The sequence below is a fragment of the Tribolium madens genome, unplaced genomic scaffold, assembly GCF_015345945.1.
Source record: "Tribolium madens isolate multiple individuals breed KSU strain unplaced genomic scaffold, Tmad_KSU_1.1 Scaffold_91;HRSCAF=231;Tcas5.2_LG7, whole genome shotgun sequence".
NCBI lineage: Eukaryota > Metazoa > Arthropoda > Insecta > Coleoptera > Tenebrionidae > Tribolium > Tribolium madens.
In genome coordinates this window covers 179,397-206,607 of record NW_025401063.1, presented here as the reverse complement: position 1 = coordinate 206,607, position 27,211 = coordinate 179,397, and the positions used below count along the sequence as shown (strand labels likewise).

The window sequence follows — 27,211 nt, the reverse complement described above, 5'->3', positions numbered from 1 at the left end:
CAAAGTTATAATTTTTGTGTTAAAAAAAATTAAACCATGAAAAACTAACAAAAAATTGTAAACCATAGTTTTTTTTACATTCTTTGACAAGATTATAACAGTAATTTGAACTAAATAACATTTTAAAACACTAATTATCTTATACACATTTTTAAATTTTGTCTCGAGGTTATAGTTTTTGACTTAAAAAAAATAATTAAACCATGAAAAACTAAGAATGAGGTATATTGCCCCCACTTGTGGCTTGCTGCGCGCGCATGGCAAGTGGTGGGGGTCAAGTGCGGTGTTTAATACTCGTTTTTTTACAAAAATGGTTTTTATATGATGATGGTTTTAAAATTGTTTATTTAAATAATAAATTTAAATTGTTTTTTATCTTTACTTTAGATATTACCGCCATGATATGCTAAGAGAATCATCAAATAGCCATAGAAACCACAAAAAGTAAACTAATATTGCCATGGAAACACTTAATAATAAGTCTATTTAATTTTTTTTTGTGATGTCATTTTTTTAGTTGCTATGACTATTTCAAACACACTGACTAGAAACAAGGCACTCTAGACGAAAATCAAAATAATAATTAAAGACTTTTTTTTCAATATTCATCGCAAAATTTTTTTTTTTAATAAAATATCCTCGTAGTTGTTTTTATAGACCATGAAAGAATTTTTTGACGAGATTATAACAGTATTTTGAACTAAATAACATTTTAAAACACTAATTATCTTAAACACATTTTTAAATTTTGTCTCGAGGTTATAATTTTTGTCTTGAAAAAATGAAAAACTAAGAATCTTCAGATTTCTGATGAGTAGTAGTAACGAGGCACATTTCCCCCTCTTGCGGCTATTTGCGCGCGCATGGTGGGGGGCAAACGCCACGTTCCCTACTCAAATTTTATCGTTTTTTCCGTTTCAATGTCAGATTTTGCCGCCGTGGAATGCGAAAAAATCGGGCAATATCTCGTTCAAATTCCGCACGAATGAAGCAAACGGTTTGATCCTTTTCAACGGAGGAGTGCGTCCTCCTCGTGTGGATTTATTCGCAATTGAGATATACAATGGGCATATTTACGTGCATTTGGACTTGGGTTCGGGCCATTCGAAACAAAGAGGCTCTCGACGAAGAATCGACGACGGGTCGTGGCACGAAGTGACCTTCCGGAGGACTGCAAGAGACGCGAGGATCACCGTCGATGGCTTTCACACCGATTTCAAGACGATTGGTGAGTTGAGTTCTGGGAGTAATAAATGTTGATAATTGTGTGCATAGAGGGTTCAACTAGTTTGGAACTTGATGGGAACATGTACGTGGGCGGTTTAGGTCCCCCCTTCTCTGAAATTCCCATTCCGGCGGGATTGTGGACTGCTGTCTTACAACAAGGATTTGTGGGATGTTTTAAGGATCTCGTTATGAACAACGAAGCGGTTGATGTTGCTAGCTACGCCCGTGAACAAGACTCTGGTGAGTTATGACCCAACGAAACGCCTCTATTAATTCAATTCATTTTTAACACAATTTTCTTGAAAAAGTCCATTAGTGACTTTTAAATGGTAAAATTTAAAAAATATATATATACAGGGTGCGCCAGAACTCGCGTTGCAGAGAAAAATGTCATGTAAGGTAAGATACCAGGAACATGGAAATAATGTTAAAAAAATTTTATCTATAAAAATTTCAAAGTTGTGAGGGTTTAAAGTTTGCACTTTGACTCTATTTATTTCTGTTGTATAAATAATTTTCCAAGTTTTTTTGCTATAGGGTATTAAAAGAGCTGTATCCTAAATTGTAACTCTGTTCAATGTTATTTGTGGCTTTTATTGGCAAAATTTTTGTCCCTTTACTAAATAATTCATCATCAGCATCATTAAATAGATATAAAAAATGTCAAATGTCAAAAAATAAATGTCAAAATTTTTTGACAGAATTTTTTTAATGTTCCTGGTATCTTACCTTACTTGAAAATTTTCTCTGGGGCGCGAGTTCTGGTGCACCCTGTATGTTTCTTGGCACTTTTATTAGTCGATTTCGCTTAGTTTTAGAAATAAGACGGTTTTTTTGACGAAAACATGCATTTTTTAAAAATTTATTACACAAAAACTAGAACAAAGCTACAACCAATTTTTTCTTACATCTGCAAAGAAGAAAGTACAGAATTTAAAGCTGTAGCAATTTTTTAGTGTTTTGCATTTGTAAAGATTAATAAATTAAGAAGTTTGTTAAAAGTTAAATAACTTAAAAAAATTAAATGTAACACCCTATTTTTTATTTTTGCATCTAATAGATTGATAAATTGTCTATCTAAAAAAATAAACTTTTAATGTCTACAATTGATAAATGAAAAGATATTTAACATTCAATATTAATTGGAGCAACAATGATTATCAATATCTGAGCATTGTTGATACTATGGTAATCATAGTAATTCCACCACGGATCACTTATCCCTTGATTTATCCAAAGATTGTAAAAATCGTTATAAATGCTGAAATTCGAATTATTTTATTGTAAAAATAAAGAATAATGGATTCAGTTTAACACAAATGTGATTATTAAGTGATATTTCTTCCATCTCTTGTGCAACTGTGCACTTTTTGGCTACTGAAACAATAGTAAGTATTTTTTTAATGTTTAACGTTAAATATCTTTTTAGTTATTATTTATAAACAGCTAAAAGTAATAATTTTAGAAAGACAATTTAATAATCTTTTAAATGCAAAAACAATAAATAGGGTGTTCCATTTAAATTTTTTAAGTTATTGAACTTTTAACAAACGCCTTCATTTTTTTATCTTTGCAAATGCAAACACTAAAAAAAATTTACAATCTTATGGCTTGTACCTTCTTCTTTGCTGTAGTAAAAAAAATATTTCTAGATATCTTAGTTTTTGTGTAACATATTTTTTAAAAGTGCTTGTGCTTGCATTTGCAAAGATAAAAAAATGAAGGCAAGTAGATCTCATGATTTTCATAATAAAAATTATGGTGATTTTTTGGACATGAAAAAAACTGTTTTTCGAGCATTTTCCACGTTTTCAACCAGAAAATTGATTATTTCGTCAATTTTTTTCAAAAAACTCTGCCAAATTGATTAAAAATAGTTCTGTTTGCTTTCAACAAGGCTCAAAAATCAGAATTTATTTTTGTCTTTTTCGAATACTTTTTCAGCTAGAAACACAATTATATCGCAAAATTTCGTTAAAAGCAATCCAAAAATTCAACAAATTCGATCAAAAACGGCGTTATTTTTGTTTTTTTCAAGTGTTTAAGCACATTTTTGAGATAAAAACAAGGAAAATTGTAACAATTTAGAGCTAAACTGTTTTCTCGGACCGATTGATCAAAGTTTTACAAGAGAATCCAAAGAATTAATTGTTTCTGAACTTTATGGAATCTTCATCAAAATGAAAAAAGTTTTTTTTTCATTTTTCTACAATTTTGAATGTTAAATTTGAAAAAAAATAATCGAAAAAATTAAAAACAATTTTTTGATATTTGTGAAAATGAAAAAAATCAAAAACCAATTTTTGAGACCATTTATTTAGCTTTTGCATACCCTAATTTTACTCATTTCAAATTAATTGCATTTGTGAAAAGTTGATACCCCCCAAGCTGTATTCAGCACTAGATTTACAAACATTCATGCAAATTTTCAAAAAAAGTCATTTTTTTAATTGTTTCCGATTTTTTTTTCAAATTTAACAATAAGTGTATTATTTTTCAAAACTCAACAACTTGAAGCAATTTGCAGCTGTGAACATGTACTATTTTTATTGCAAATATTATTTATTAATTTTTTTCTTTTATAGTAAGTACACAAAAAATTATATTGTTTTTCAATTTTTTAAATATTAAATACAATAAATTCAGCAAACAAACGGAAAAATAATTTTTTTGTTTATGCACCCATTGAAAATACAGGGTGTCCCAGCGACTTGAAAAAGTCCATTAGTGACCTTTAAATGGTAAAATTATATAGGATATTGATAGATACTAATCTAGTCAATCGCCTAAAATTATTTTCAACTATACAGCGTGTCTCAAAAATAAGTTACAATAAAAACTTGTGTTTTTTTTAATGAAACACCATATGTTTTTTAGCGTATTTGGATGTAAATTTTTGTGACAATGTTTTTACACTAAACTTTTATTGGTCGATTTTGCTTAGTTTTAAAAATAAGGCGGTTTTTGTGCACTTTTTAAAAATTTATTACACAAAAACTGAGACATCTAGAAATATTTTTTTACTACTGCAAAGAAGAAGGTACAAGCTCTAAAATTGTAACAATTTTTTAGTGCGTTGCATTTGCAAAGATAAGAAAATGAAGGCGTTTGTTAAAAGTTCAATAACTTAAAAAAATTTAATTGAACACCCTATTTATTGTTTTTGCATTTAAAACATTATTAAATTGTCTTTCTAAAATTATTTACTTTTAGCTGTTTATAATTTAGATAGACAATTTATCAATCTATTAGATGCAAAAATAAAAAATAGGGTGTTCCATTAAATTTTTTTAAGTTATTTAACTTTTAACAAACTTCTTAATTTATTAATCTTTACAAATGCAAAACACTAAAAAATTGCTACAGCTTTAAATTCTGTACTTTCTTCTTTGCAGAAGTAAGAAAAAATTTGTTATAGATGTCCTAGTTTTTGTGTAATAAATTTTTAAAAAATGTATGTTTTCGTCAAAGAAACGTCTTATTTCTAAAACTAAGCAAAATCGACTAATAAAAGTTTAGCGTAAAAACAGACTACATCTAAAAATGCCAAGAAAAAACACAAGTTTGTATTGTAACTTATTTTTGGGACACGCTGTATAGTTGAAAATAATTTTAGGCGATGGACTAGATTAGTATCTATTTTTTTTTTTAATTTTACGATTTAAAGGTCACTAATGGACTTTTTCAACTCGCTGTGACACCATGTATATCACCCACACTATAATTAGGGTAAAAACCCCCCATTGTGTCTACATCAACAAACATAAAACTTTTGAATTAACAAATTCGACAAAAAGTAGATTAATGACGTCAAATAAGTGCAAGCTTGCTTAACTTCACCTTGAGACATCAAAACAATAATAAAATCAATAAAGCACCAGTCACGCGATGTAATAATATTTTCGTCAAGCGACACATTCTCTAAAACTATATTTAACTTAAAATTTGCGAAATTGTGTCTTATTTGGGTTAATTCAATTTTTCCTTTCACCAAGGGAAATATTAAATTATTTTGCTTTGCAACTCGACGATTTCTTTTTGTGTAACTGATTCGCTTGGATGCAAGGATTAGTGGCGAGGAGGGTGGTTTCCAATGAAATAAAACTGCTTAGTATTCAAATAATTCACGTTTAAAGGCTTAACCGAGAAGTGTTTGCATTTAAATCAAAATAAAAAAAAACTGTATTTCCAGTCTAGAGTGATTGGGAAATCACGCTGGCAACAATGCAACTTCAAACTATAATGTTACCATGGTTACATGTATAATAACCCTGGAAACGTTGTTTCTTTACAACTATTTCCATAGTAACTAATCAGTTTATTAGACGTATCCATGGCGAAACAAAGCACTCTTAAAATTTGACAAAAAACCGTTATTTAGTTTGATTTTGAAGTTTTTGTTTTTGTTATTTATATGATTCGGTTATAACCGGAACAGTTAACAGTTAATAACCCAGAAACTATTACCGATAAACTATTTGATAAAAAAAAGATCATTGCCCTGCGATTCACAGTTATTGAGAAAATTGCTAATAAAAACCAAAGTAGTCAAAATCCATACTATAACTTTGAAACTATTAGAAATTTTGCATTTTTCTCGGCGTCAATCGATTTCCCAGAACATTTTACATACGAATGACACAAAATATTGACCATTTTTAACATGGTTTAGCCGCAATTCTAAAAATTGTGAAAATTTTATTAACCCTTTTTACCGATCTTTTGAGCACTGATTGGGCATTTTTGCGATTTTTTTCAACTTATTTTTTTTCAAATTTAACTCAAATCAATGTTTTATGCCTTTTCTGACTCTCCAGGACACATAAAAATGCAAAAAAACGTTTTGAAACTGACTTTTAAGTTTTCCGTTTTTTCGATTTTTGGCTATAATTCGTCAATAGGTTATAACCGAAACGGTTTACAGGCGATAACTCGAAAACTATTACCCCTAAATCTTACTGTTTAGCACCATTGTAAAGCACTTTTAATTTCCTATCTTATGAAACAAAGATCATTGTTCTAAGATAAATAGTTATTGAAAAAATCGTTAGTAAAAACAAAAATTGACAAAATCTATACTTGACTACAACTTCTAAACTATTAGGAATTTTGCGGTTTTTTCGACGTCAATCGATTTCCTGGAATATTTTACATACGAATCATACAAAATATTGACAATTTTCAATATACTTTAGCCGCAATTTTAAAAATTGTGAAAATTTCATTAACAAATTTTTTTTTCTTATTTTTTAATCATGTTACATTTATTGCAATATAATTAACAATTTTACGTGTATTGAGACCATATTTTAAATGTTTTTAGCAATCTTTTGAGCACTGATTGGGGATTTTTGCGATTTTTTCAACTTCTTATTTTTTTCAAAACTCAGAAATCAATGTTTTATGCCGTTTTCTGACTTTCTGGAACCCTTAAAAATTCAAAAAACGTCTCTAAACTGACTTTTAAGTTTTCCATTTTTACGGTTTTTGACTATAATTCGTCAATAGGTTATAACCGAAACGGTTTACAGCCGATAATTCGAAAACTATTACCCGTAAACCTTACTGTTTAGCACCGTTGAAAAGCACTTTTAATTTCCTATCTTATGAAAAAAAAATCATTGTTCTAAGATAAATAGTTATTGAAAAAATCGTTAGTAAAAACAAACATTGACAAAATCTATACTCGACTACAACTTCTAAACTATTAGGAATTTTGCGGTTTTCTCGACGTCAATCGATTTCCTGGAACATTTTACATACACATCATACAAAATATTGTCCATTTTCAATATACTTTAGCCGCAATTTTAAAAATTGTGAAATTTTAACAAATTTCTTTTCTTATTTTTTAATTTTGTTACATTTATTGCAATATAATTCACAATTTTACGTCTGTTGAAACCATATTTTAAATGTTTTGAGCACTGATTCGGGATTTTTGCGATTTTTTCAACTTCTTATTTTTTTTTTCAAAACTCAAAAATCAATGTTTTATATCATTTTCTGACTTTCTGGAACCCTTAAAAATTCAAAAAACGTCTCTAAACTGACTTTTAAGTTTTCCATTTTTACGATTTTTGGCTATAATTCGTCAATAAGTTATAACCGAAACGGTTTACAGCCGATAACTCCAAGACTATTACTTGTAAACCTTACTGTTTAGCACCGTTAAAAAGCACTTTTAATTTCCTATCTTATGAAAAAAAATCATTGTTCTGGGATAAATAGTTATTGAAAAAATGGCTAGTAAAAACAAATATTGACTCGACTACAACTTCTAAACTATTAGGAATTTTGCGGTTTTCTCGACGTCAATCGATTTTCCGGAACATTTTACATACGAATCACACAAAATATTAACCATTTTCAATATACTTTAGCCGCAATTTTAAAAATTAACAACATTTTTTTTTATTTTTCAATCTTGTTACATTTATTGCAATATAATTCACAATTTTACGTCTGTGGAGACCATATTTCAAATGTTTTGAGCACTGTTTGGGGATTTTTGCGATTTTCTCAACTTTTTTTTAAAAAATTCATAAATCAATGTTTTATGCCATTTTCTGACTTTCATTGATAAAATCTATACTCGACTACAACATGTAAACTATTAGGAATTTTGCGGTTTTCGTGCAAATTATGCAAAATTTCAACCATTTCCAATATACTTTCGCCGCAATTTACAAAATAAAAAAAGTAAAAAACTTTCAAATTATAAGTTATAAGATTTTTTATTTGGTTATAACCGAATCGGTTATAAGCAAGCACTTTTAATTTCCAATTACATAACCATGGCAACATTACAAAACCCTAGTAACTGTTATTTTAATCGACACAGCCCCCTTATTTCTAGGCTCAATCCGCACCCTATGCCACACCCAGCCCCAACAATGCCCCTCGCAGCCCTGTCTCAATGGGGGCGTATGCACCGAAGGTTGGAACCGTTTCGTGTGCGACTGCACCAATACCATGTTCACTGGTCCAACATGTGGTAAAGAAGCAGCAACATTGAGTTTCAACGGTACCCAACACATGGAAGTAACAATGGACGCAGAAATGCTCACCCAAACCGAAGACATAATAATCCGTTTTCGGACCAGCAAACCCTTGGGTCTTCTCCTCATCACAAGCACAGTCGAGACCGGCGATCGAATCGAGTTGGCCGTGGCCGCCGGCCGTATTCGGATGGCCTTGCGACTTGGTGTCAAAGAAAAGAAACAGGAAGATCGCGAAAAAGATAAAATTCTTCTCGCCGGTCAAAATGTCAATGATAATCAATGGCATACAGTGAGGTTTTCGCGTCGAGGGGCGAATTTGAAGCTTCAATTGGATGGTCAAAGTCCGATTCGGGCCGAAACACAGGGGAAGTACCAGAGTTTGCAGTGGCGTACGGTGCATCTCGGGGGGTTGTACCACTTGGAGGAGGAGATTAGTATGACGACAACAGTCCCCAATTTTATCGGGGAAATACAGCAGTTTTATTTCAATAATATTCCGTATATTGAACTAGCCCGGGCTTTGAGTAGCGAACAATCAATCTCGGGGTTTCCCACGATTAAAGTAGCGGGGAAATTCGTCAAACACGCCACTGATAATCTACACAGACCGGTCACGTTTCGCTCCAAACACACTTTTATTGGTTTACCAATGTTGAGGGCTTATTCGAGTATCCACATTGATTTTATGTTCAAAACACGGGAACCAAACGGTTTAATCATGTTTAATGGTGGTAGAAAGGAGGATTTTGTCGCTGTGGAACTGGTCGATGGGCATATCAACTATATAGTCAATGTGGGTGATGGTACTGTGACCTTGAGAGATACCACAAGGTCACATTTGAATGACAATAGATGGCATACTGTTGGTATAAGACGACCATCTGTCAAACAACACACTTTAATGGTCGATGATGATATTGTGATTGCGACCAATCATGGGAGTGGGAATTTGGAATTGGATGGGATTTTGTATCTGGGAGGGGTCCATAAGGATTTGTATGGGCAGTTGCCACAAGAGGATGTCAAGTCGCGGCATGGGTTTGAGGGTTGTATTGCTGGGTTGGATCTAAACGGGGAATCCCCGAATATTATGGAGGATGCAGTGGTGCACAGTTCGTTAGTGATGGCAGGTTGTGAAAGTCAATCGGCGAAATGTAGTCACAATGTGTGTGCAAATGGCGGGATTTGTGTCCAACAATGGCATTCGTATACGTGTGATTGTGATATGACGTCATTTACGGGACCCACATGCTCGGATGGTAAGGAGGATTTTCAGGTCAGGGGTGCCACCACCAGTTTTTGAAAAAAAAATTGTTATTTTCGATACTGAGACCGAATTTTGCGACACGAAGCGAAGCTGAGTGCTGCAGTGGAGGTCGAAGACCTGAAAAATAAGACAGCGCACGTGTATCGAACAAAATTTTTCATGATCATCTGCGGAATTTCATAAAAACGTTAATTTATTGAAAATTTTGAGGTTAATTTTGACAGATGTCAAATCAAGTATATAAATTGAAAAATTTATATATTTAATTATATACCACTTTTCACCTTATGTATCTAAGGGAACGATCATGAAAAACCGTTTTTGTCAAGGCTTTATTTACTATAAACAAATGTGCTATTTCACGACCCAAAATCAAGCAAAAAAAGTGACGTTTTTTTACAACGTTTTCGATAAATTTTTTCAAAAAAGTCAAAAAAAACCACCAAATTGGTCTGTTTATTTTTGTCTTTTCCGATTAGAAATACAATTATTTCGCAAAATTTCGTTAAAAACAGTCCAAAAATTCAACAAATTTGATCAAAAATGGCGTTATTTTTGCGCTTTTCAAATGTTTTTGAAGACAATTCTAAAAATTTCGTTAAAGCAGGCTAAAAAATTACAAAATTAAATCGAAATTGATTTCATTTTTCAGGTTTTTTTTTGCAAGATTCCGCTAAAACGAACTGAAAAATTAACATATTAAGTCGCAATTTACATTAATTTTGCATTTCTTGGGAGTTTTGGCACGTTTTTCAGCTATAAACGCAATTATTTTTCAAAATTGGTTAAAACCAAGCTTAAAAAAACACAGAATTAGATCGAAAATGATATAATTTTTTCCTTTCTCGAAAGTTCAAATTGATTTTTAAGCTGAAAACAAAGAATCAGGCTACATAATTACATCGAAATTCATATCATTTTTCAATTATTTTTAAAAAAATTGTCTAAACACGCTTTAAAAAATCACAAAAATAATTGATAATGATGTTATTTTTTTTTGTTTATTTCACTCAATTTAACCAATTTTTGAGCAAAATAAGAGAAAAATAAGCCGAGAATGTTTTGAAGCACATTTTTGTACTACTTAAAATCTTACTTTTTTTTCAAGATTTCTCTAAAACGAACTGAAAGATCAACAGATTTAGTAGAAAATTACATTAATTTTGCATTTCTTGAGAGTTTTAGCACGTTTTTCAGCTAGAAACGCAATTATTTTGCAAAATTGGTTTTGTTTCACTCGATTTAACTGGTTTTTGACCAAAATAAAACAAAAAGAAGCCGAGAAATGTTTTTAAACACGTTTTTGTACTACAATCTCAGGTTTTTTGCGAGATTTCGCTAAAACAAACTAAAAAATAAAAAAAGTCTAAAAGCACATTATTTTTGCATTTCTCAAGCATTTTAGCACGTTATTCAGCTAGAAAAGCAATTATTTTGCAAAATTAGTTAAAAACAAGCTAAAAAAACACAGAATTAAATCGAAAATGATATAATTTTTACTTTCTCGAAAGTTCAAGCAGATTTTTCAGCTGAAAACAAAGAATCAGGCTACAAAATTACAAAATTAAATTTGAAAAAAAATGTCCAAACACGCTTTAAAAAAAACACAAAAATAATTAATATTGATGTTATTTTTTTCGTTTATTTCACTCAATTTTAGTTTTTTTTCAAGATTTCTCTAAAACGAACTGAAAAATCAACATATTAAGTCGAAAATTACATTAATTTTGCATTTCTTGAGAATTTTAGCACTTTTTTCAGCTAAAAAGGCAATTCTTTTGAATTTTTTTTAAGAACAAGCCAAAAAAACGCAAAATTAGACTGAAAAATGATATAATTTTTTTATTTTTCGAAAATTCAAGCTGATTTTTAAGCTGAAAATTCTGTTTTTTCGTGAGATTTTGCCATAAACCATGTCAAAAATCACTAAATTGGTATAAAAAAGATTATAATATGATATTTTTACCTAACTCTTAGGCTTTACTTGATCATTTCGTCAAAATTTCTCGAAGACAAAATAATCGAGAAACACTAAATTGGTTAAAAATAGTTCTATTTGTTTTTTACAAGATATTACTAAACAGAGTTAAAAATGACAACTTATTTATGTCTTTTTTGAATGCTTTTTTTGCTAGAAACCCAATTATTTTGCAAAATTTTGTTAAAAAAAAGCCACAAATTCAACAAAATAGCCCAAAAACGACTTTTTGGCCTTTTTCGAGTGTTTAAGCATATTTTTGAGAGATAAAAACAAAAAGTTCGAAATATTGCGTTGAAACAGGCTAAAAAATTATAAAATTAAATCGAAATTGAACCAGAAGTTCATTTATTTAACAAAATCTTGTCCCAAAAATCATAACAAGGACTAATATTGATGTTATTTTGTTAGTTTCACTCGATTTAACTAGTTTTTGAGCAAAATTAAGACAAAAATAAGCTGAATTAAGCAAAATTTGGCCCGAAAATGCTTTTAAGCGCGTTTTTGTACCAAAGTCTCAGGTTTTTCACTAGATTTCGCTAAAACAAACTATAAAATCCAGAAATTAAGTCTAGAAATGCATGTCATTTTTGCTTTTTTCAAGAGTTTAAACGGGTTTTTAAGCATTTTTTCGCGAAATATGGCCAAAATTTGGCGTGTTTTTAATAATTTTTTAATAATAATTTTTCTAGAATCGGTTTCGTACGAATTTGGGCCTAATCGAGGCATCATCACTTACACATTCCCTGAAGATAACCGACCTGAAATGCAAGAAGACACAATCGCTTTGGGTTTTATCACAACAAAAGCAGATGCGGTTTTATTAAGGATCGTCAGTGGAACTTCAAATGATTACATCGAAATGGAAATTGTTAATTTTTTTCTCCATCAAAAATACAACCAAAACTGATAATTTATTTCAGGTGGAAGGAAACATATTTGTAGTCTACAATTTAGGATCAAATGATCATCCTTTAGGCGAAATTTCCTTGAAAGTGAACGATAATGCATATCATGTAGTGAGATTTCACAGACAAGGCTACAACTCCTCGCTTCAAATCGACGACTATAACGTGCAAACGAGCCATCCTTCAGGTATTTCCCCTTTAAAACACTCGCAGTTGCCATAGTAATGACAAATAACCATAGAAACTAAATATTTTCCCATTTAAAACACTCTCAGTTTACATAACAATGACAAATAACCATAGAAACTAAATATTTCCCCTTTAAAACACTCTCAGTTTCCATAGCAATGACAAGTAACCATAGAAACTAAATATTTTCCCATTTAAAACACTCTCAGTTTCCATATTAATGACAAATAACCATAGAAACTAAATTGTATTGCCATGGAAACAACTAATAATCCTGTTTGTTGTCTTGACATATCCATGATAACGTTGAACGTTGCTGAAAATTTCATTTTCAGGACATCAGTTGCAAGTCTTCAACAGCCAATCCCAGATCCAGATTGGGGGCAAATGGAGCAAAGGCAAGTCGCGTATTGAGCGCCCCTTCAGCGGCATCATCTCCGGAGTGGTCGTAAATCGGCTCCGGGTTTTGGATCTAGCCGCTGAAAAAGACATCCATGCTTCGCTACGTGGCGATGTTCAGTTAATTTCAGGAATTTTGGATCGTCACGATCACTTGCAAAAAATGCAACAAGTACGTGATGCGCCCTGAAAAAGTGAAACAATCGTTTGAATTTAATAAATTTCAGACTCCGGCTTCCGGGTTTCCGGGCGTTGAAGATGACCTTGTGTTCAGCGGTGCCGGTTCCGGGTGTAACGGTGACGATGAGGATGAGTGTCCACCGTTACCGGAAACTGGATCCGGTGATGATGATCTCATAACTCCGGTTTATAATCCGGTGACGAAACCGACGCCGACTACGAAAAAGCCACATAAAGCGCCACAAGAAGGGGGGAAGCCGTGCGACGATGAGGATTGTTTCACGGGTTCGGGCTCGGGGGAGGTCACCGAGGAGACGGCCATCACCTCGCACGCCACTGGTATGGGTTGGTACAGGGTTGCCACGTGTGGTGATTTTTTTTAAAAACTCGAAAAACCACCAAATTTCGCTAAAAACAATCCAAAAATTCGACCAAAAACGGCGTTATTTTTGCCCTTTTCAAGTGTTTAAGCACGTCTTTCAGATTAAAATTTAAAAAACTCTCAATATTTCGTTGAATCAGGCTATAAAATTAAATCATTTTTTATTTATTTTGTCCAAACACGCTTAAAATTGATATTCATGTTATTTTTGGAAATAAAAAAAAACTGTTTTTCAAGCATTTTCTACGTTTTCAACCAAAAAAAAGTCAACCAAATTGGTTAAGAATAGTTTTGTTTGTTTTTTTACAAGATTTTACTAAACAAGATCGAAATGACAATTTATTTTCTCTTTTTCGGATACTTTTTCCGCTAGAAACACAATTATTAGCAAAATTTCGTTAAAAACAATCCAAAAATTCAACAAATTCGACCTAAAACTGTGTTATTTTTGCCACGTTTGTATAATATAAACAAAAATTCAAATCAAAATTGAAATAATTTTTCATTTATTTTGAAAAATTTTGTCCAAACACGCTTAAAAAATCACAAAAACAATAATTGATACTGATGTTATTTTTTTTGTTTCACTCGATTTAACTGATTATTAGAGTAAAATAAAACAAAAAGAAGCCGAGAATGTTTTTGGACACGTTTTTTTTACAGTCTCAGTTTTTTGCGAGATTTCGCTAAAACCAACTGAAAAATCAACAAATTAAGTCGAAAATTACATTAATTTTGCATTTCTTGAGAATTTTAGCACGTTTTTCAGCTAGAAACGCAATTATTTTGCAAAATTCGTTAAAAACAAGCCAAAAAACAATGAATTAGGCCAAAAATGATATAATTTTTTCCTTTTTCGAAAATTGAAGCAGATTTTTTAGCTGAAAACTCTGTTTTTTCGTGAGATTTTGCCAGAGGGCATGTCAAAAATCACTAAATTGTTATAATAATAATTCTTAGGCTTTAACTTGATCATTTCGTCAAATTTTCTCGAAGACAAATAATCGAAAAACACCAAATTGGTTAAAAATAGTTCTATTTGTTTTTTACGAAATATTACTAAACAGTCGAAAATGACAATTTATTTATGTTTTTTTCGATACTTTTTCAGCTAGAAATACCATTATTTTGCAAAATTTTATTAAAATCAAGCCACAAATTCAACAAAATAACCTAAAAACGGCATTTTTGGCCTTTTTCGAGTGTTTAAGCGTGTTTTTCAGAGGTAAAAACACAAAAAGTTTAAAATATTGCGTTGAAACAGGCTAAAAAATAACAAAATTAAATCGAAATTGAACCAGAAGTTCATTTATCTTATCAAAATCTTGTCCAAACACGCCTAAAAATCACAAAAAATTGATATTGATGTTATTTTGTTTGTTTCACTCGATTTAACCATTTTTTGAACAAAATTAAGACAAAAATAAGCTGAGAAAACACAAAATTTGACCCGAAAATGCTTTTAAGCGCGTTTTTGTACCAAAATCTTAGGTTTTTCACTAGATTTCGGTGAAACAAACTTAAAAATCAAAAAATTAAGTCTATAATTACATTTCCGGAGCATTTTGCACGTTTTTCAGCTAGAAAAAAAAATTATTTCGCAAAATTTTGTTGAAAAATCACAGAGTTAACCCGAAAGGCATGTCAGTTTTGCGTTTTTCAAAAGTTTAAGCGGATTTTTTAGCGTTTTTTCGCAATCTGGTGCAGATTTGGCGAATTTTTTAGCTCATATCTGGTGAATTTTATGTTAATCTTTCCTAAAAATTATTTTTTGTGTACTCCAGATAGCAAAAAACAATTAAAATTAACAAAGTAATTAACATAGAGTAGCAAACATAAAGATTTTTGTTATTATTGATGCTATTAAATTAGTTCTGAATGACATTAATGACATTTTTTGTGTGAATTGGCCTTTAAATTAAAGATGCATTTAGACTTCTACTACCTACTTGATGCACATTAATAAAAGAGAATACCGTGTTTAATAATTTTTTATTTTGGTTTTTTCATGTTTTCAACACTAGTTGTTACCATATATCCATATCTAACGTTGCTATGGTTATTTGAAGCACTCTAGACCAAAAAATCGTTTTTTTGTAGATGTGAGTGTGACAACCCCCGATAATTCGAGCATGCGAACCTCCGATGGTTCCACCCCAACATCGCCGACTTCGATTTCGTCAATCTCATCGTCTAGTGAGAAAACATCTGAATATTCATCGATGACAACCCCTCAAGCCACCACACAAGCCGAAACAACGCCGCTTCACGTCACAACTGAGGACTTCCCCCGAACATCCACCGAGAAAATCACCTACATTTATCGTCCCCCACCCGATGACAAAATCTACAACACGAAGACGCGCTATAAGCCAACCGAACGCATCACCACCAAGACTTCGGACACTGTCGCCCTCATAATCGGGATCATCGCCGCCGCTCTCATCGCCGTCATCCTCATAATCCTCGTCATTTTGAAGTTTAAGCCGCGAAACGACGCCGCCTTCAAAGTCGAAGACAAGGGCTACAACCCACAGGGGCCCCTCTTGGGGCCGAGCACCACCAATGGCCACCAATACCAACTCAACGGTGCTTTGCGAAACGGTGACAAAAACAACCAAATGCAACAAAAAAAGAAACGCGACAGTAAAGACATTAAAGAATGGTATGTGTAAGTGTTTTTGTTGTTTTTTTGCATTTCTCGATTGTGACTCCGAGCCATTTAAGTGATGATGAGTGACTGAAACAACTAATCAAGTGATATCTTCGTACTCTCTCTCTCTCTCTTCGGTTGTCTTATATCTACTACTACCAGTGTTGAAACAAGACAATGATGGTCAGTGTTTTATATTGCAAGGACACAGGCACGGATTTTTTAGTTTTCGACAATAATTATAGGGCATTTTGAGCAAAAACTGGTGGAAAAGTCAATCAAAAGTAACGTTTAATTAACAAAAACAAGTTTCCAAAGTGATAACAGTAGGCCATGATTGTGTAAACCGCGCTTTAAATGTGAAAGAGGCTTTTAAAATTAAACATGAAAGTTAATCGTTTCCAAGGTGACAGTAATAACCATAGTGATAACACTGTCACCGTAACTGTGTTTATTAGACATCTCCATAGTGACAGTACGTTGCTATGTAAACCACAGCACTTTAGCGGGAATTTTGAATTAAACGTTATTAAAAAAGAAAAGGGAACGCTGAAGAGACTGCATTTGAAACAAATAATATCACATCATATCAAGTAGTAGTTCATTGAGCATTTAGTCGTAGAGGAACCTCACCTAAAGTGCTGTTACACGGAATAATTTCACAATTTAGTTGATCCGTGCCTGTTTTCATGTATAGAAATTGCAATTTCGAGAAAAACCATCATTGGCATTACTTACCTACACTATAACATGCCTATAAATCCTTTACAGTGACACTAACTTGTAATTAAAATAGCAATACAGAGAATTTAAAATAGATTATGCGTTTAAATAAGATTTTCATTAAAAAAAATAAATTAGTTATTTGTTGTGTATAAAAAGAATTGTAAGTAGTTACGATAGCATTTTGTATTATACTTTATGATTTTGTTAGAGCTATAATAAAATGGCGTATATTTGGATGTTAAACTTTTTTATTATTTCACTCATTTTTCCACTTAAAAATAGAATTGTTTTCACCGACTTGTAAAAAATCAACAAGACGAGGAACAAAACAGTCAAGATGAAGAACAACGTCGATTTTTATTTCTACAMCAGGTTAATAATTGGTAAAATTAAAAAAAAAACAGACCCCAATATTTACCAAGTTAAAAGAAAGTGCAAAACATTCCCTGTTTTCGTCAAAAACCTAAAAAAAATCTTTTTTTAGATATCTCAAACTGCGTTTTCATTGTTGGAACCAATAAAAAAACCATAAAATTAATCCGTAATTTAGAAAATTTAAAATTTTTATTAATTCACACTGTTTTGGTTTTTTTCGTGATTTTTCGAATTAAAAATAGAATTGTTTTCACCGACTTGTAAAAAATCAACAAGACGAGGAACAAAACAGTCAAGATGAAGGCAACAACGTCGATTTTTATTTCTGGACCAGGATAATAATTAGTAAAATTTAAAAAAAAAACAGACCCCAATATTTACCAAGTTAAAAAAAAGTGCAAAACATTCCCTGTTTTTGTAAAAACTTAAAAAAAATCCTTTCTTAGATATCTCAAACTGCGTTTTCATTGTTGGAACAAAAAAAAAACATAAAATTAATCCGTAATTTAGAAAATTTAAAATTTTTATTAATTCACTCTGTTTTGGTTTTTTTCGTCATTTTTCGAATTAAAAATAGAATTGTTTTCACCGACTTGTAAAAAATCAACAAGACAAGGAACAAAACAGTAAAGATGAAGACAACAACGTCGATTTTTATTTCTGGACCAGGATAATAATTAGTAAAATTTAAAAAAAAAACAGACCCCAATATTTACCAAGTTAAAAAAAAGTGCAAAACATTCCCTGTTTTTGTAAAAACTTAAAAAAAATCCTTTCTTAGATATCTCAAACTGCATTTTCATTGTTGGAACAAAAAAAAAACATAAAATTAATCCGTAATTTAGAAAATTTAAAATTTTTATTATTTCACTCTGTTTTGTTTTTTTCCTCATTTTTCGAATTAAAATTAGAATTGTTTTCACCGACTCGTAAAAAATCAACAAGACGAGGAACAAAACAATAAAGATGAAGGCAACAACGTCGATTTTTATTTCTGGACCAGGATAATAATTGGTAAAATTAAAAAAAAAACAGACCACAATATTTACCAAGTTAAAAAAAAGTGCAAAACATTCCCTGTTTTCGTCAAAAACCTAAAAAAAAATCCTTTTTTAGATATCTCAAACTGCGTTTTCATTGTTGGAACAATAAAAAAAAACATAAAATTAATCCGTAATTTAGAAAATTTAAAATTTTTATTAATTCACTCTGTTTTGGTTTTTTTCGTCATTTTTCGAATTAAAATTAGAATTATTTTCACCGACTTGTAAAAAATCAACAAGACAAGGAACAAAACAGTAAAGATGAAGACAACAACGTCGATTAATAAATATTGGAGTAGATTGAGTTTAGTTGAGGCATTTTTCAAATGTTCTGCTCCTTTGTATTTCAACACGTGTTCAACCCAATGAACGGCCTTATCTAACGGTTTTATTGGCTCACTTTTGATAAGTGATGAGCGAAGTTGGACGTTTTCCCGATACCTGAAACCCCAATTATAATAATTGTAAAAATTCCAATGAAATTACTTTGAATTATCCAAAATTTCTTTAATTGCCTTGCTGAAGGTTTCTTCGTTTAAATCACTCAACTCGAGTTTGATTGCAAACCCTTTCCCCACACAATCATCGATGTTTTTCCTCTGGTCCCCAAAAATGGGGATTCCAATAATTGGAACACCATGAAAGACAGCTTCAATCGTACTCAACATGCCCCCATGTGAGATAAACAATTTTACATTGGGATGCCCCAAAATGTCATTCTGGGGTAACCACCCCCCGATTTTGACATTCTTCGGCACATTTATCAATTCTTCGTCACTTTTGAACAAAACTCTCATTTCTAATCGTCCCAAAACCGTTAAAATCGCCCCTAATTGCCCACTTGACAAGCTTGAAATCTTAACATTGGAGCCCAAACTGAAAAAAACAGCCCCACTTTTAGCCCCATCCAAAAACTCCCCCAATTCCGGTGGTAGTTTTTTGGGGTTGTCGACATGCAATCCCCCCACTTGGACCACATTGGGGACGTAAGGTCTCGGATTTTCGATGCTGTAATGTGTGTTGACAAACACTAAAGCTACGATCAAGTGCTGTAAAGTGGGCGCGTCGGGGAAGTGTTTCCTCAGGAGGGATTCTTGTTGGGTGTGGAAAATTCGCGACATGATGCAGTAATCCATCCAAACGGTTAAAGTGTTAATTACACGTTGGAAAAAGGTCATTTCGGCACTTGGTGCGAAATGGGGGTTTGTAAGTGGGATGTAGGAAGGGGGGGATGGGTTTCCCGTGATGCGATCCAGGGCCGGGACGAGCCATAAAGTGTTGAAGAGAATTACAGGGGCGTTCCAGTGGTTGGCGAGTCCTAGTAAACTTTCCGAAAATAAAGGAAATTGAATCACCAAATCGAATTTTTCGGATTTTAAGTTTTTCACTTGTTGGTGGGATAAAATAATGTCACTCAGATTGTAGAATATGTTCAAGGTCATGGTAAATTGGGTCAGGAATGTGTTGTTTGGGCCCAGAAATTGTTGCAATTTTTCTGGAAAATTTTAAAATTGTGTTAATAATCGCGTTTTCATCTTAATGTGATCGAAGTAGTCGGTGAAAAGCATCATTTTAAGGTGGCAACCATGCAAAAATTTTAATTTGAACCAGTGTTGCCAGGTGTGGTGAAATTTCACACGATCTGGGGATTTTCGTGGCAGTCTAGTGATTTGGTGACAAATTGAAATGGAAAAAACTGGTTTTCACTCATTTCTCACGTTTTTAACTAGAAACTTGATTATTTTTTGATTAGTTCTGTTTATTTTTCACTTTTTCGAATATTTTTTCAGCTAGAAACACAATTATTTCGCAAAATTTCGTTAAAAACAATCCAAAAATTCAATAAATTTGATCAAAAATGGCGTTATTTTTGCCCTTTTCAAGTATTTTTTAAAGAAAATTCTAAAAATTTCGTTAAAGCAGGCTAAAAAATTACAAAATTAAATCGAAATTGATATCATTTTTCGTTTATTTTGAATTTTTTTTCCAAACACGCTTGAAAATAACAAAAACAATTGATATTGATGTTATTTTTTTTAGTAGTCGGTGAAAGGGATAATTGTAAGGTGGCAACCATTCAAAAATTTTAATTATAACCAGTGTTGCCAGGTGTGGTAAAATTTCACACGATCTGGGGATTTTCGTGTAAGTCTGATGATTTGGTTACAAATTCGAATATCTGGTAATTTTTTTGAAATGGAAAAAAACTGTTTTTCCTTCATTTCTCACGTTTTTAATTAGAACTTGATTATTTCTTGATTACTTCTGTTTATTTTTGTCTTTTTCGAATACTTTTTCAGCTAGAAACACAATTATTTCGTAAAATTTCGTTAAAAACAATCCAAAAAATCAATTTGATCAAATATGGAGTTATTTTTGGGCTTATCAAGTGTTTTTCAAACAAAATTCTAAAAATTTCGTTAAAGCAAGCTAAAAAATTACAAAATGAAATCGAAATTGATATCATTTTTCAATTATTTTGAAAAAATTTGTCCAAACACCCTTAAAAAAACAAAAATTATTGATATTGATGTTATTTTTTTCTTTATTTCACTCAATTTAACTGATTTTTAAGCAAAATAAGACAAAAATAAGCCGAGAATGTTTTTAGGCACCTTTTTGTACTACAATCTTAGGTTTTTTGCAAGATTTCGCTAAAACGAACTGAAAAATCAACATATTAAGTCGAAAATTACATTAATTTTGCATTTCTTGAAAGTTTTAACATGTTTTTCAGATAGAAACGCAATTATTTTGCAAAATTGGTTAAAAACAAGCTAAAAAAGCACAGAATTAGATCAAAAATTATATAATTTTTTCCTTTTTCGAAAATTCAAGCAGATTTTTAAGCTGAAAACTCTGTTTTTTCGCGACATTTTGCCATAGCATGTCAAAAATCACTAAATTGTTATAAAAAAGATTATAATATGATACTTTTACCTAACTTTTAGGCTTTACTTGATCATTTCGTCAAATTTTCTCGAAGACAAAAAAAACACTAAATTGGTTAAAAATAGTTCTATTTGTTTTTACAAGATATTACTAAACAGAGTCGAAAATGACAACTTATTTATGTCTTTTTCGAATGTTTTTTCCGCTAGAAACACAATTATTTTGCAAAATTTTGTTAAAAAAAAGCCACAAATTTAACAAAATAACCCAAAAACGGCGTTTTTTAGCCTTTTTCGAGTGTTTAAGCGTGTTTTTCAGAGATAAAAACATAAAAAGTTCAAAATATTGCGTTGAAACAGGCTAAAAAATAACAAAATTAAATCGAAATTGAAGCAAAAATTCATTTATTTTGCAAAATCTTGCCCACAAACGCCTAAACATCATAACAGATTGATATTGATGTTATTTTGTTTGTTTCACTCGATTTAAATGGTTTTTGAACAAATTTAAGACAAAAATAAGCTGAGAAACTACAAAATTTGGCCGAAAATGCTTTTAAGCGCGTTTTTGTACCAAAATCTCAGGTTTTTCACTAGATTTCTCTAAAACAAACTAAAAAATCAAGAAATTAATTCTAGAATTACATTATTTTTGCATTTCTCGAGCATTTTAGCATGTGCTTCAGTTAGAAACACAAAATTTTGTTAAAAACAAATCACAAATTCAACAAAATAGCCCAAAAACGGCGTTTTTTGACCTGTTTTCGAGTGTTTAAGCATGTTTTTGAGAGATGAAAACACAAAAAGTTTGAAATATTGCATTGAAACAGGCTAAAAAATTACAAAATGGAATCAAAAACGAAATAATTTTTCATTTATTTTATCTAATCTTGGCCAAACATGCCTAAAAATCACAAAAAGAATTGATATAGATGTTATTTTGTTTGTTTCACTCGATTTAACTAGTTTTTGAGAAAAACTATGATAAAAATAAGCTAAGAAACCATAAAATTTAGCTGAAAATGCTTTTAAGCGTGTTTTTGTGCCAAAATCTCACATTTTTCACTAGATTTCTCTAAAACAAACTAAAAAATCAAGAAATTTGCGAGATGCAGCCATAGAAATCGTAACCTGGACAAAATTTGGCGATTTTGATCTGACAACACTGATCCTAACCTCAATCTTCTCTAAAAATTATTTTTTGTGTATCCCATGTAGCAAAAAATAATTAAAATTAACAACGTAATTAGCATAGGGTAGCACACATAAAAATTTTTGTCATTTTTGATATGATTTAAATTTGTTCTGGTGAATGACATTAATGACACTTTTTGTGTGAATTGGCCTTTAAATTAAAGATGCATTTAGATTTCTACAATCTACTTGATGCACATTAATAAAAGAGAATACCTTGTTTATAGTCAAGCATTTCCTCCACGAAAATATCTCGATAATTTTTTATTTTGGTTCTGAAAGGATAAGGACTGATCATTGTGACGTCATGCCCCTTTTCCGCCAAAGTCTTCAGTAATTTGCTGCCTAAAATGTGGTGACTTTTGCTCGGGAAGTGAAAAATCCCCAAAATTCGGGCACAATCCACATTAAAAATTACAACAAAAACGAGAAAAATTCCACAAACTCTCATGACACTTAAAGATTAACAAATCATTTTGATAAGAATTCTATTTCAAGAGATAACAAACTACAACGATTAACCTTCAATTTAATCATTTTTCGGCTTAAACAACTTACGAATTTTTCTAACAACAAACCTAATTACAAACAAAACTATTTTAACAACAATAAAAACCACACAAAAGAAAAACCCAATAACATCGACAAGGTAGTATTTATACCATGGAAGTTTCGTTGCGAAAGTCTTTAAATGGTCACCAGTCCCATGCTTTATCACATGCTCCACCCAAAAAATTGCCAAATCCATGGGTTTCATGGGTTGCTCCCGCAACAAGGACGAGTAAAAACCCATTTTCTTTCGATATCTAAAATAGTGGTAACTAGGCAACGCGTTCTTTACAGCACCCATTCGGGTGTCATAAATCTTACATCGGATTGGTTAAAACTTCTGTGGTTTTATTAAATAGATTGTCTTCGGTGATGTCGTCGGGACTCAAGTGAGCCCCAAACTGTCTCGAAAGAGCAAAAGCGGCGTTTGTGAGTTGGTCCCCAATAAAAGGCAAACAAAGTAGTGGTTTATTGAAGTGAATTGATTCAATGAAACTTAAAGTACCACAATGGGAGATGAATAATTTAACATTTGGGTGTGCTAAAATCAAAAATTAAAAAAAATGCCAAAATTTGTGTTTGAATCACCCAAAATTTCCAATTGTGGTGCCCATTTGACAATTTTGATGTTTTTGGGTAAATCAGTAACGTTTTCGTTTTCGAATTTCCATAGGATTTTCTGTGGTAGTTTCCCAAGTGCCTTGATTATGCCTGAAAGTGTGTTTTTTTGTAAATTGGCCGATTTTATTTGGCTTCCTAGACTGAAGAAAATCGCTCCGTTTTTGGCACTTTTGAGGAATTTCTCCAAGTCCTACAAAAAAAATAAAAAATTTCAAATTTGAGAAAGGTGAAATAGTGGGCTCACTTGAGGCAATTGTTTCAATTCGTCGATGTGAAACCCGCCTACTGGGATAATACTCGGCGTGTGAGGCCTTGGAGTCTCAAAACTGAAATGTGAAACGGCCAAAACTAGTGCAATATTCTCCTTGAGCTCCTCCACACTTGGGGGATGCTCAAAATACCGTTGGAGGATCTCGAATTGGGCTTGGTTTCGTCGTGGGAGAAACAAGTTATAACCCAGATTGAGCAACGTCATAATAACACGATTTTTGAACGACATTTCCTCACTTGTGAATAATGCGGCTCCGGGAACGTAGGAAAAAGGCAAAGTGTTTCCGGTGAAATCGTTCAAAAACAGCGTATTCCCAAATGATGAAACGTAAATCACCGGAGCGTGAAAAACATGCCCGAAGATGAGCGAAGCTTCGTTGAAAAACCAATCAATTATCACCAAATCGAAATGGGTTTTTGAGGCGAGGAGTTGTTGCACTTGAGCATTTTTGAACGTGTTTTCGGTGTGTGTCAAAGTCATGTTTCGAAGTGTTTCCAATTCGCTGTGTTTGTCTTTGACGAAGTACATTTTTTCACGTTCTGTGGAAACGCAATTGTGAGAAAATCCCAAAAAAAAAAATAAATAATAATAATAAAGCAGAAATTTCATTTCATTTCAAATTTTTACAGTAGATACCTTTTATAACGAAGGCATCCAATAAGAAAGGATTTTTGGAAAATCAACCCCTAAGGGGGTTAAATGGAGTGGTGAATTCGAAAGTTTAAAGCTATAGCCATGAAAATTGGTATTTAGGCTTTCGGTTAAAAATAAAAAAATATGTATTTTACCATTTTTGGAAATTTCACCCCCAAGGGGTTGAACAAGGGTAAAAGGTCGTAAAATATTTGTATTTTTTTTAAAGTTAAATTCATGAAAATTGGTATTTGGGCTCTCAGTTAAAAACGAAAAAACACGTGTTTTAGGATTTTGGAAATTTTCATCCCCAAAGGGGTCAAACAAGAGATGAAAATTTGTATAAATATTTATAAATTCGTCATTTTTGAAGTTATATTTATGGAAATTGGGATTTGGGCTTTCGGTTAAAAATGAAAAAACACGTGTTTTAGGATTTTTGAATTCCATCCTCTAGGGGGTTAAACAGGGATGACAATTTGTATTAAAATATGTCATTTATAAAGTTAAATCCTTGAAAATTTGTATTTAAGCTTTCGATTAAAAATCAAGTAATACGTGTTTAAGGATTTTTAGAAAATAAAACTTCGTAAAATATTCGGTTTTTTTTAAGCTAAATTTATGAAAATTGGTATTTGGGTGTTCAGTTAAAAACAAAATAGCACGTGTTTCAAGATTTTGGAGAATTCTATCCCTAAGGGGGTCAAATAAGGGATGAAATTTTGTACAAATATGTATTATAGTTAAACATGGAATGAAAATTTGTATCAAAATTTGTCATTGTTAAGTAATATCCATGAAATAAGACTTAAAATTTTACGGTTTTTAAATAAGTTATAAAAGACGGACTTTTTATTTTTACTACGAAGTTCATAATAAATTATGTGTTGCTATATTTTGTTAGTAAGTTTCTTAGCCCTTCTGCGTTTTGAAATAGTTATAACAGCTAGTTATAACATAAAAATAAAAATAGTTATTATAAACAATATAAAATTTAAATAAAAATAAATTCGGAAGTTACTTAATAACTAAAAGTAAAGAAAGAAATCATTGCCAGTCGCTCAAAAACAGAAAGAAAAAACAAGAAAGAATTCTTTAAGAAGAAATGAAGAAAAAAACAAAAATTATCCAAAAAAAATCACACTCACGTTTGAAATCCTCCAAATTTTCGACCAAAAAAATATCCCTGTAGTTGTCAATGGGCTCTTTCATGGGATACGAACTAATCATGGTGACCTGATGCCCCCTTTTGGCCAAGTTTTTTAACAAAACTTTACCCACTGATGTGTGACTCGCCCCCGCATGGTTGAACACACCCAAAATTTTTGCACTTTGACAAAATGCAAAACAAAGGGAAATTAATAACAACTTCATGACGACAAGTCTCAAATTAAATTGAAATCAAATTGAATTGATTTTTTATCGTCAAGTATCCATTGAATTTCGTAACATTATTTCAAGTGATCAAAATCCAATCAGTGCTAGATTTTCACTCAAAATGATGTCAAAACTATTTCTCTTCGTGGTTTTTATTAATTGTGGTCATTGTGCCAATATTTTGGGGCTGTATTTTCACGCGGGAAAAAGCCACCACATTCTGGGCGAAATGCTTTTGAAAGAATTGGCCACAAGGGGGCACAATGTCACAATGGCCAGCCCTTTCCCACTCAAGGAACCCTTCCCTAACTACACTGACATTCACCTGACCGGAATTTTGGAAGACCAATTAGGTAAAAATCAAGTTTTCTTAGTATTACCATAGTTATGACATTACATTGCCATAGCAATACAATGTTACTATGGTTATACTCTCATACAGTGTTGCCAGGTATAATGAATTTTTTCATGTTACTCTGGTGATTTGTGAAAATTCTAATATCTGGTGATTTTTTGGAAATGAAAAAAAACTGTTTTTCAGAAACTTGATTATTTCGTCATTTTTTTTTTAAGAAAGTCCACTAAATTGGTTAAAAATAGTTTTGTTTATTTTTTTTACAAGATTTTACTAGACAGGATCGAGAATGACGATTTTTTTTGTCCTTTTCGGATACTTTTTCAGCTAGAAATACCATTATTTTGCAAAATTTCGTTAAAAACAATCCAAAAATTCAACAAGTTGGACCAAAAACTGTGTTATTTTTGCCACCTTTGTATGATATAAACAAAAATTCAAATCAAAATTGATATAATTTTTCATTTACTTTGAAAAATTTTGTCCAAACGCTTAAAAATCACAAAAACAATAATTGATATTGATGTTATTTTTTTTTGTTTCACTCGATTTAACTGGTTTTTGGAGCAAAATAAGACAAAAAGAAGCCGAGAATGTTTTTGGGCACGTTTTTGTATTACAGTCTCAGGTTTTTTGCGAGATTTCGCTAAAACGAACTGAAAAATCAACATATTTAGTAGAAAATTACTTAATTTTTGTATTTCTTGTGAGTTTTGCCACGTTTTTCAGCTAGAAACGCAATTATTTCGCAAAATTGATTAAAAACAAGCCAAAAAAAAACACAAAATTAAGCCGAAAATGATATAATTTTTTCCTTTCTCGAAAGTTTAGGCAGATTTTGAAGTTGAAAACAAAGAATCAGGCTAAAAAATTAAATCGAAATTCATATCATTTTTCAATTATTTTGAAAAAAATTGTCCAAACACACTTTAAAAAAAATCACCAAAATATTAGATATTGATGTCATTTTTTTGTTCATTTCACTCAAT

At 31.5% G+C, this 27,211-nt stretch overlaps 3 protein-coding genes across 5 annotated transcripts in view; 2 read left to right on the top strand and 1 right to left on the bottom strand.

Moving 5' to 3' along the window:
- The window catches only part of LOC123011672 (neurexin-1), a 42,456-nt gene extending 25,300 nt beyond the window's left edge, over positions 1–17,156 (top strand). For 2 of the 3 annotated variants that reach the window (XM_044409245.1, XM_044409243.1), the window contains 8 exons: positions 928–1,228; positions 1,276–1,467; positions 8,087–9,490; positions 12,169–12,347; positions 12,400–12,571; positions 12,909–13,144; positions 13,200–13,497; positions 15,635–17,156. In XM_044409245.1, the coding sequence (XP_044265180.1) occupies positions 928–1,228; positions 1,276–1,467; positions 8,087–9,490; positions 12,169–12,347; positions 12,400–12,571; positions 12,909–13,144; positions 13,200–13,497; positions 15,635–16,209 (3,357 nt within the window). In that variant the 3' untranslated portion in view covers positions 16,210–17,156. The remainder of the gene's footprint in view (positions 1–927; positions 1,229–1,275; positions 1,468–8,086; positions 9,491–12,168; positions 12,348–12,399; positions 12,572–12,908; positions 13,145–13,199; positions 13,498–15,634) is intronic. The other variant, XM_044409244.1, reaches the window with a different exon arrangement.
- A 1,124-nt stretch (positions 17,157–18,280) lies between these two features.
- Positions 18,281–25,876, bottom strand: LOC123011680. The gene is made up of 8 exons (XM_044409254.1): positions 25,639–25,876; positions 23,831–24,396; positions 23,554–23,776; positions 23,287–23,506; positions 22,953–23,222; positions 22,633–22,871; positions 18,818–19,826; positions 18,281–18,772 (listed from the first exon to the last, which is right to left on the bottom strand). Exons 1-8 carry the CDS (start codon positions 25,862–25,864, stop codon positions 18,493–18,495), a joined length of 3,033 nt encoding a protein of 1,010 aa, XP_044265189.1. The 5' UTR covers positions 25,865–25,876; the 3' UTR covers positions 18,281–18,492.
- A 106-nt stretch (positions 25,877–25,982) lies between these two features.
- The window catches only part of LOC123011673 (UDP-glucosyltransferase 2-like), a 3,684-nt gene continuing 2,455 nt past the window's right edge, over positions 25,983–27,211 (top strand). Inside the window, exon 1 of the mRNA XM_044409247.1 lies at positions 25,983–26,220. Within this exon, the coding sequence (XP_044265182.1) occupies positions 25,989–26,220 (232 nt within the window). The 5' untranslated portion in view covers positions 25,983–25,988. The remainder of the gene's footprint in view (positions 26,221–27,211) is intronic.

Coding starts and splice junctions, on each gene's coding strand:
- LOC123011680 (XM_044409254.1), bottom strand. CDS start 25,864: ATGAAGTTGTTATTAATTTCCCTTTGTTTTGCATTTTGTCAAAGTGCA. Junction 23,507..23,553: donor ACCACAATTGGAAATTTTGG/GTGATTCAAACA, acceptor TTTTGATTTTAG/CACACCCAAATGTTAAATTA. Junction 19,827..22,632: donor AATGCTTGACTATAAACAAG/GTATTCTCTTTT, acceptor AAAATTTTCCAG/AAAAATTGCAACAATTTCTG.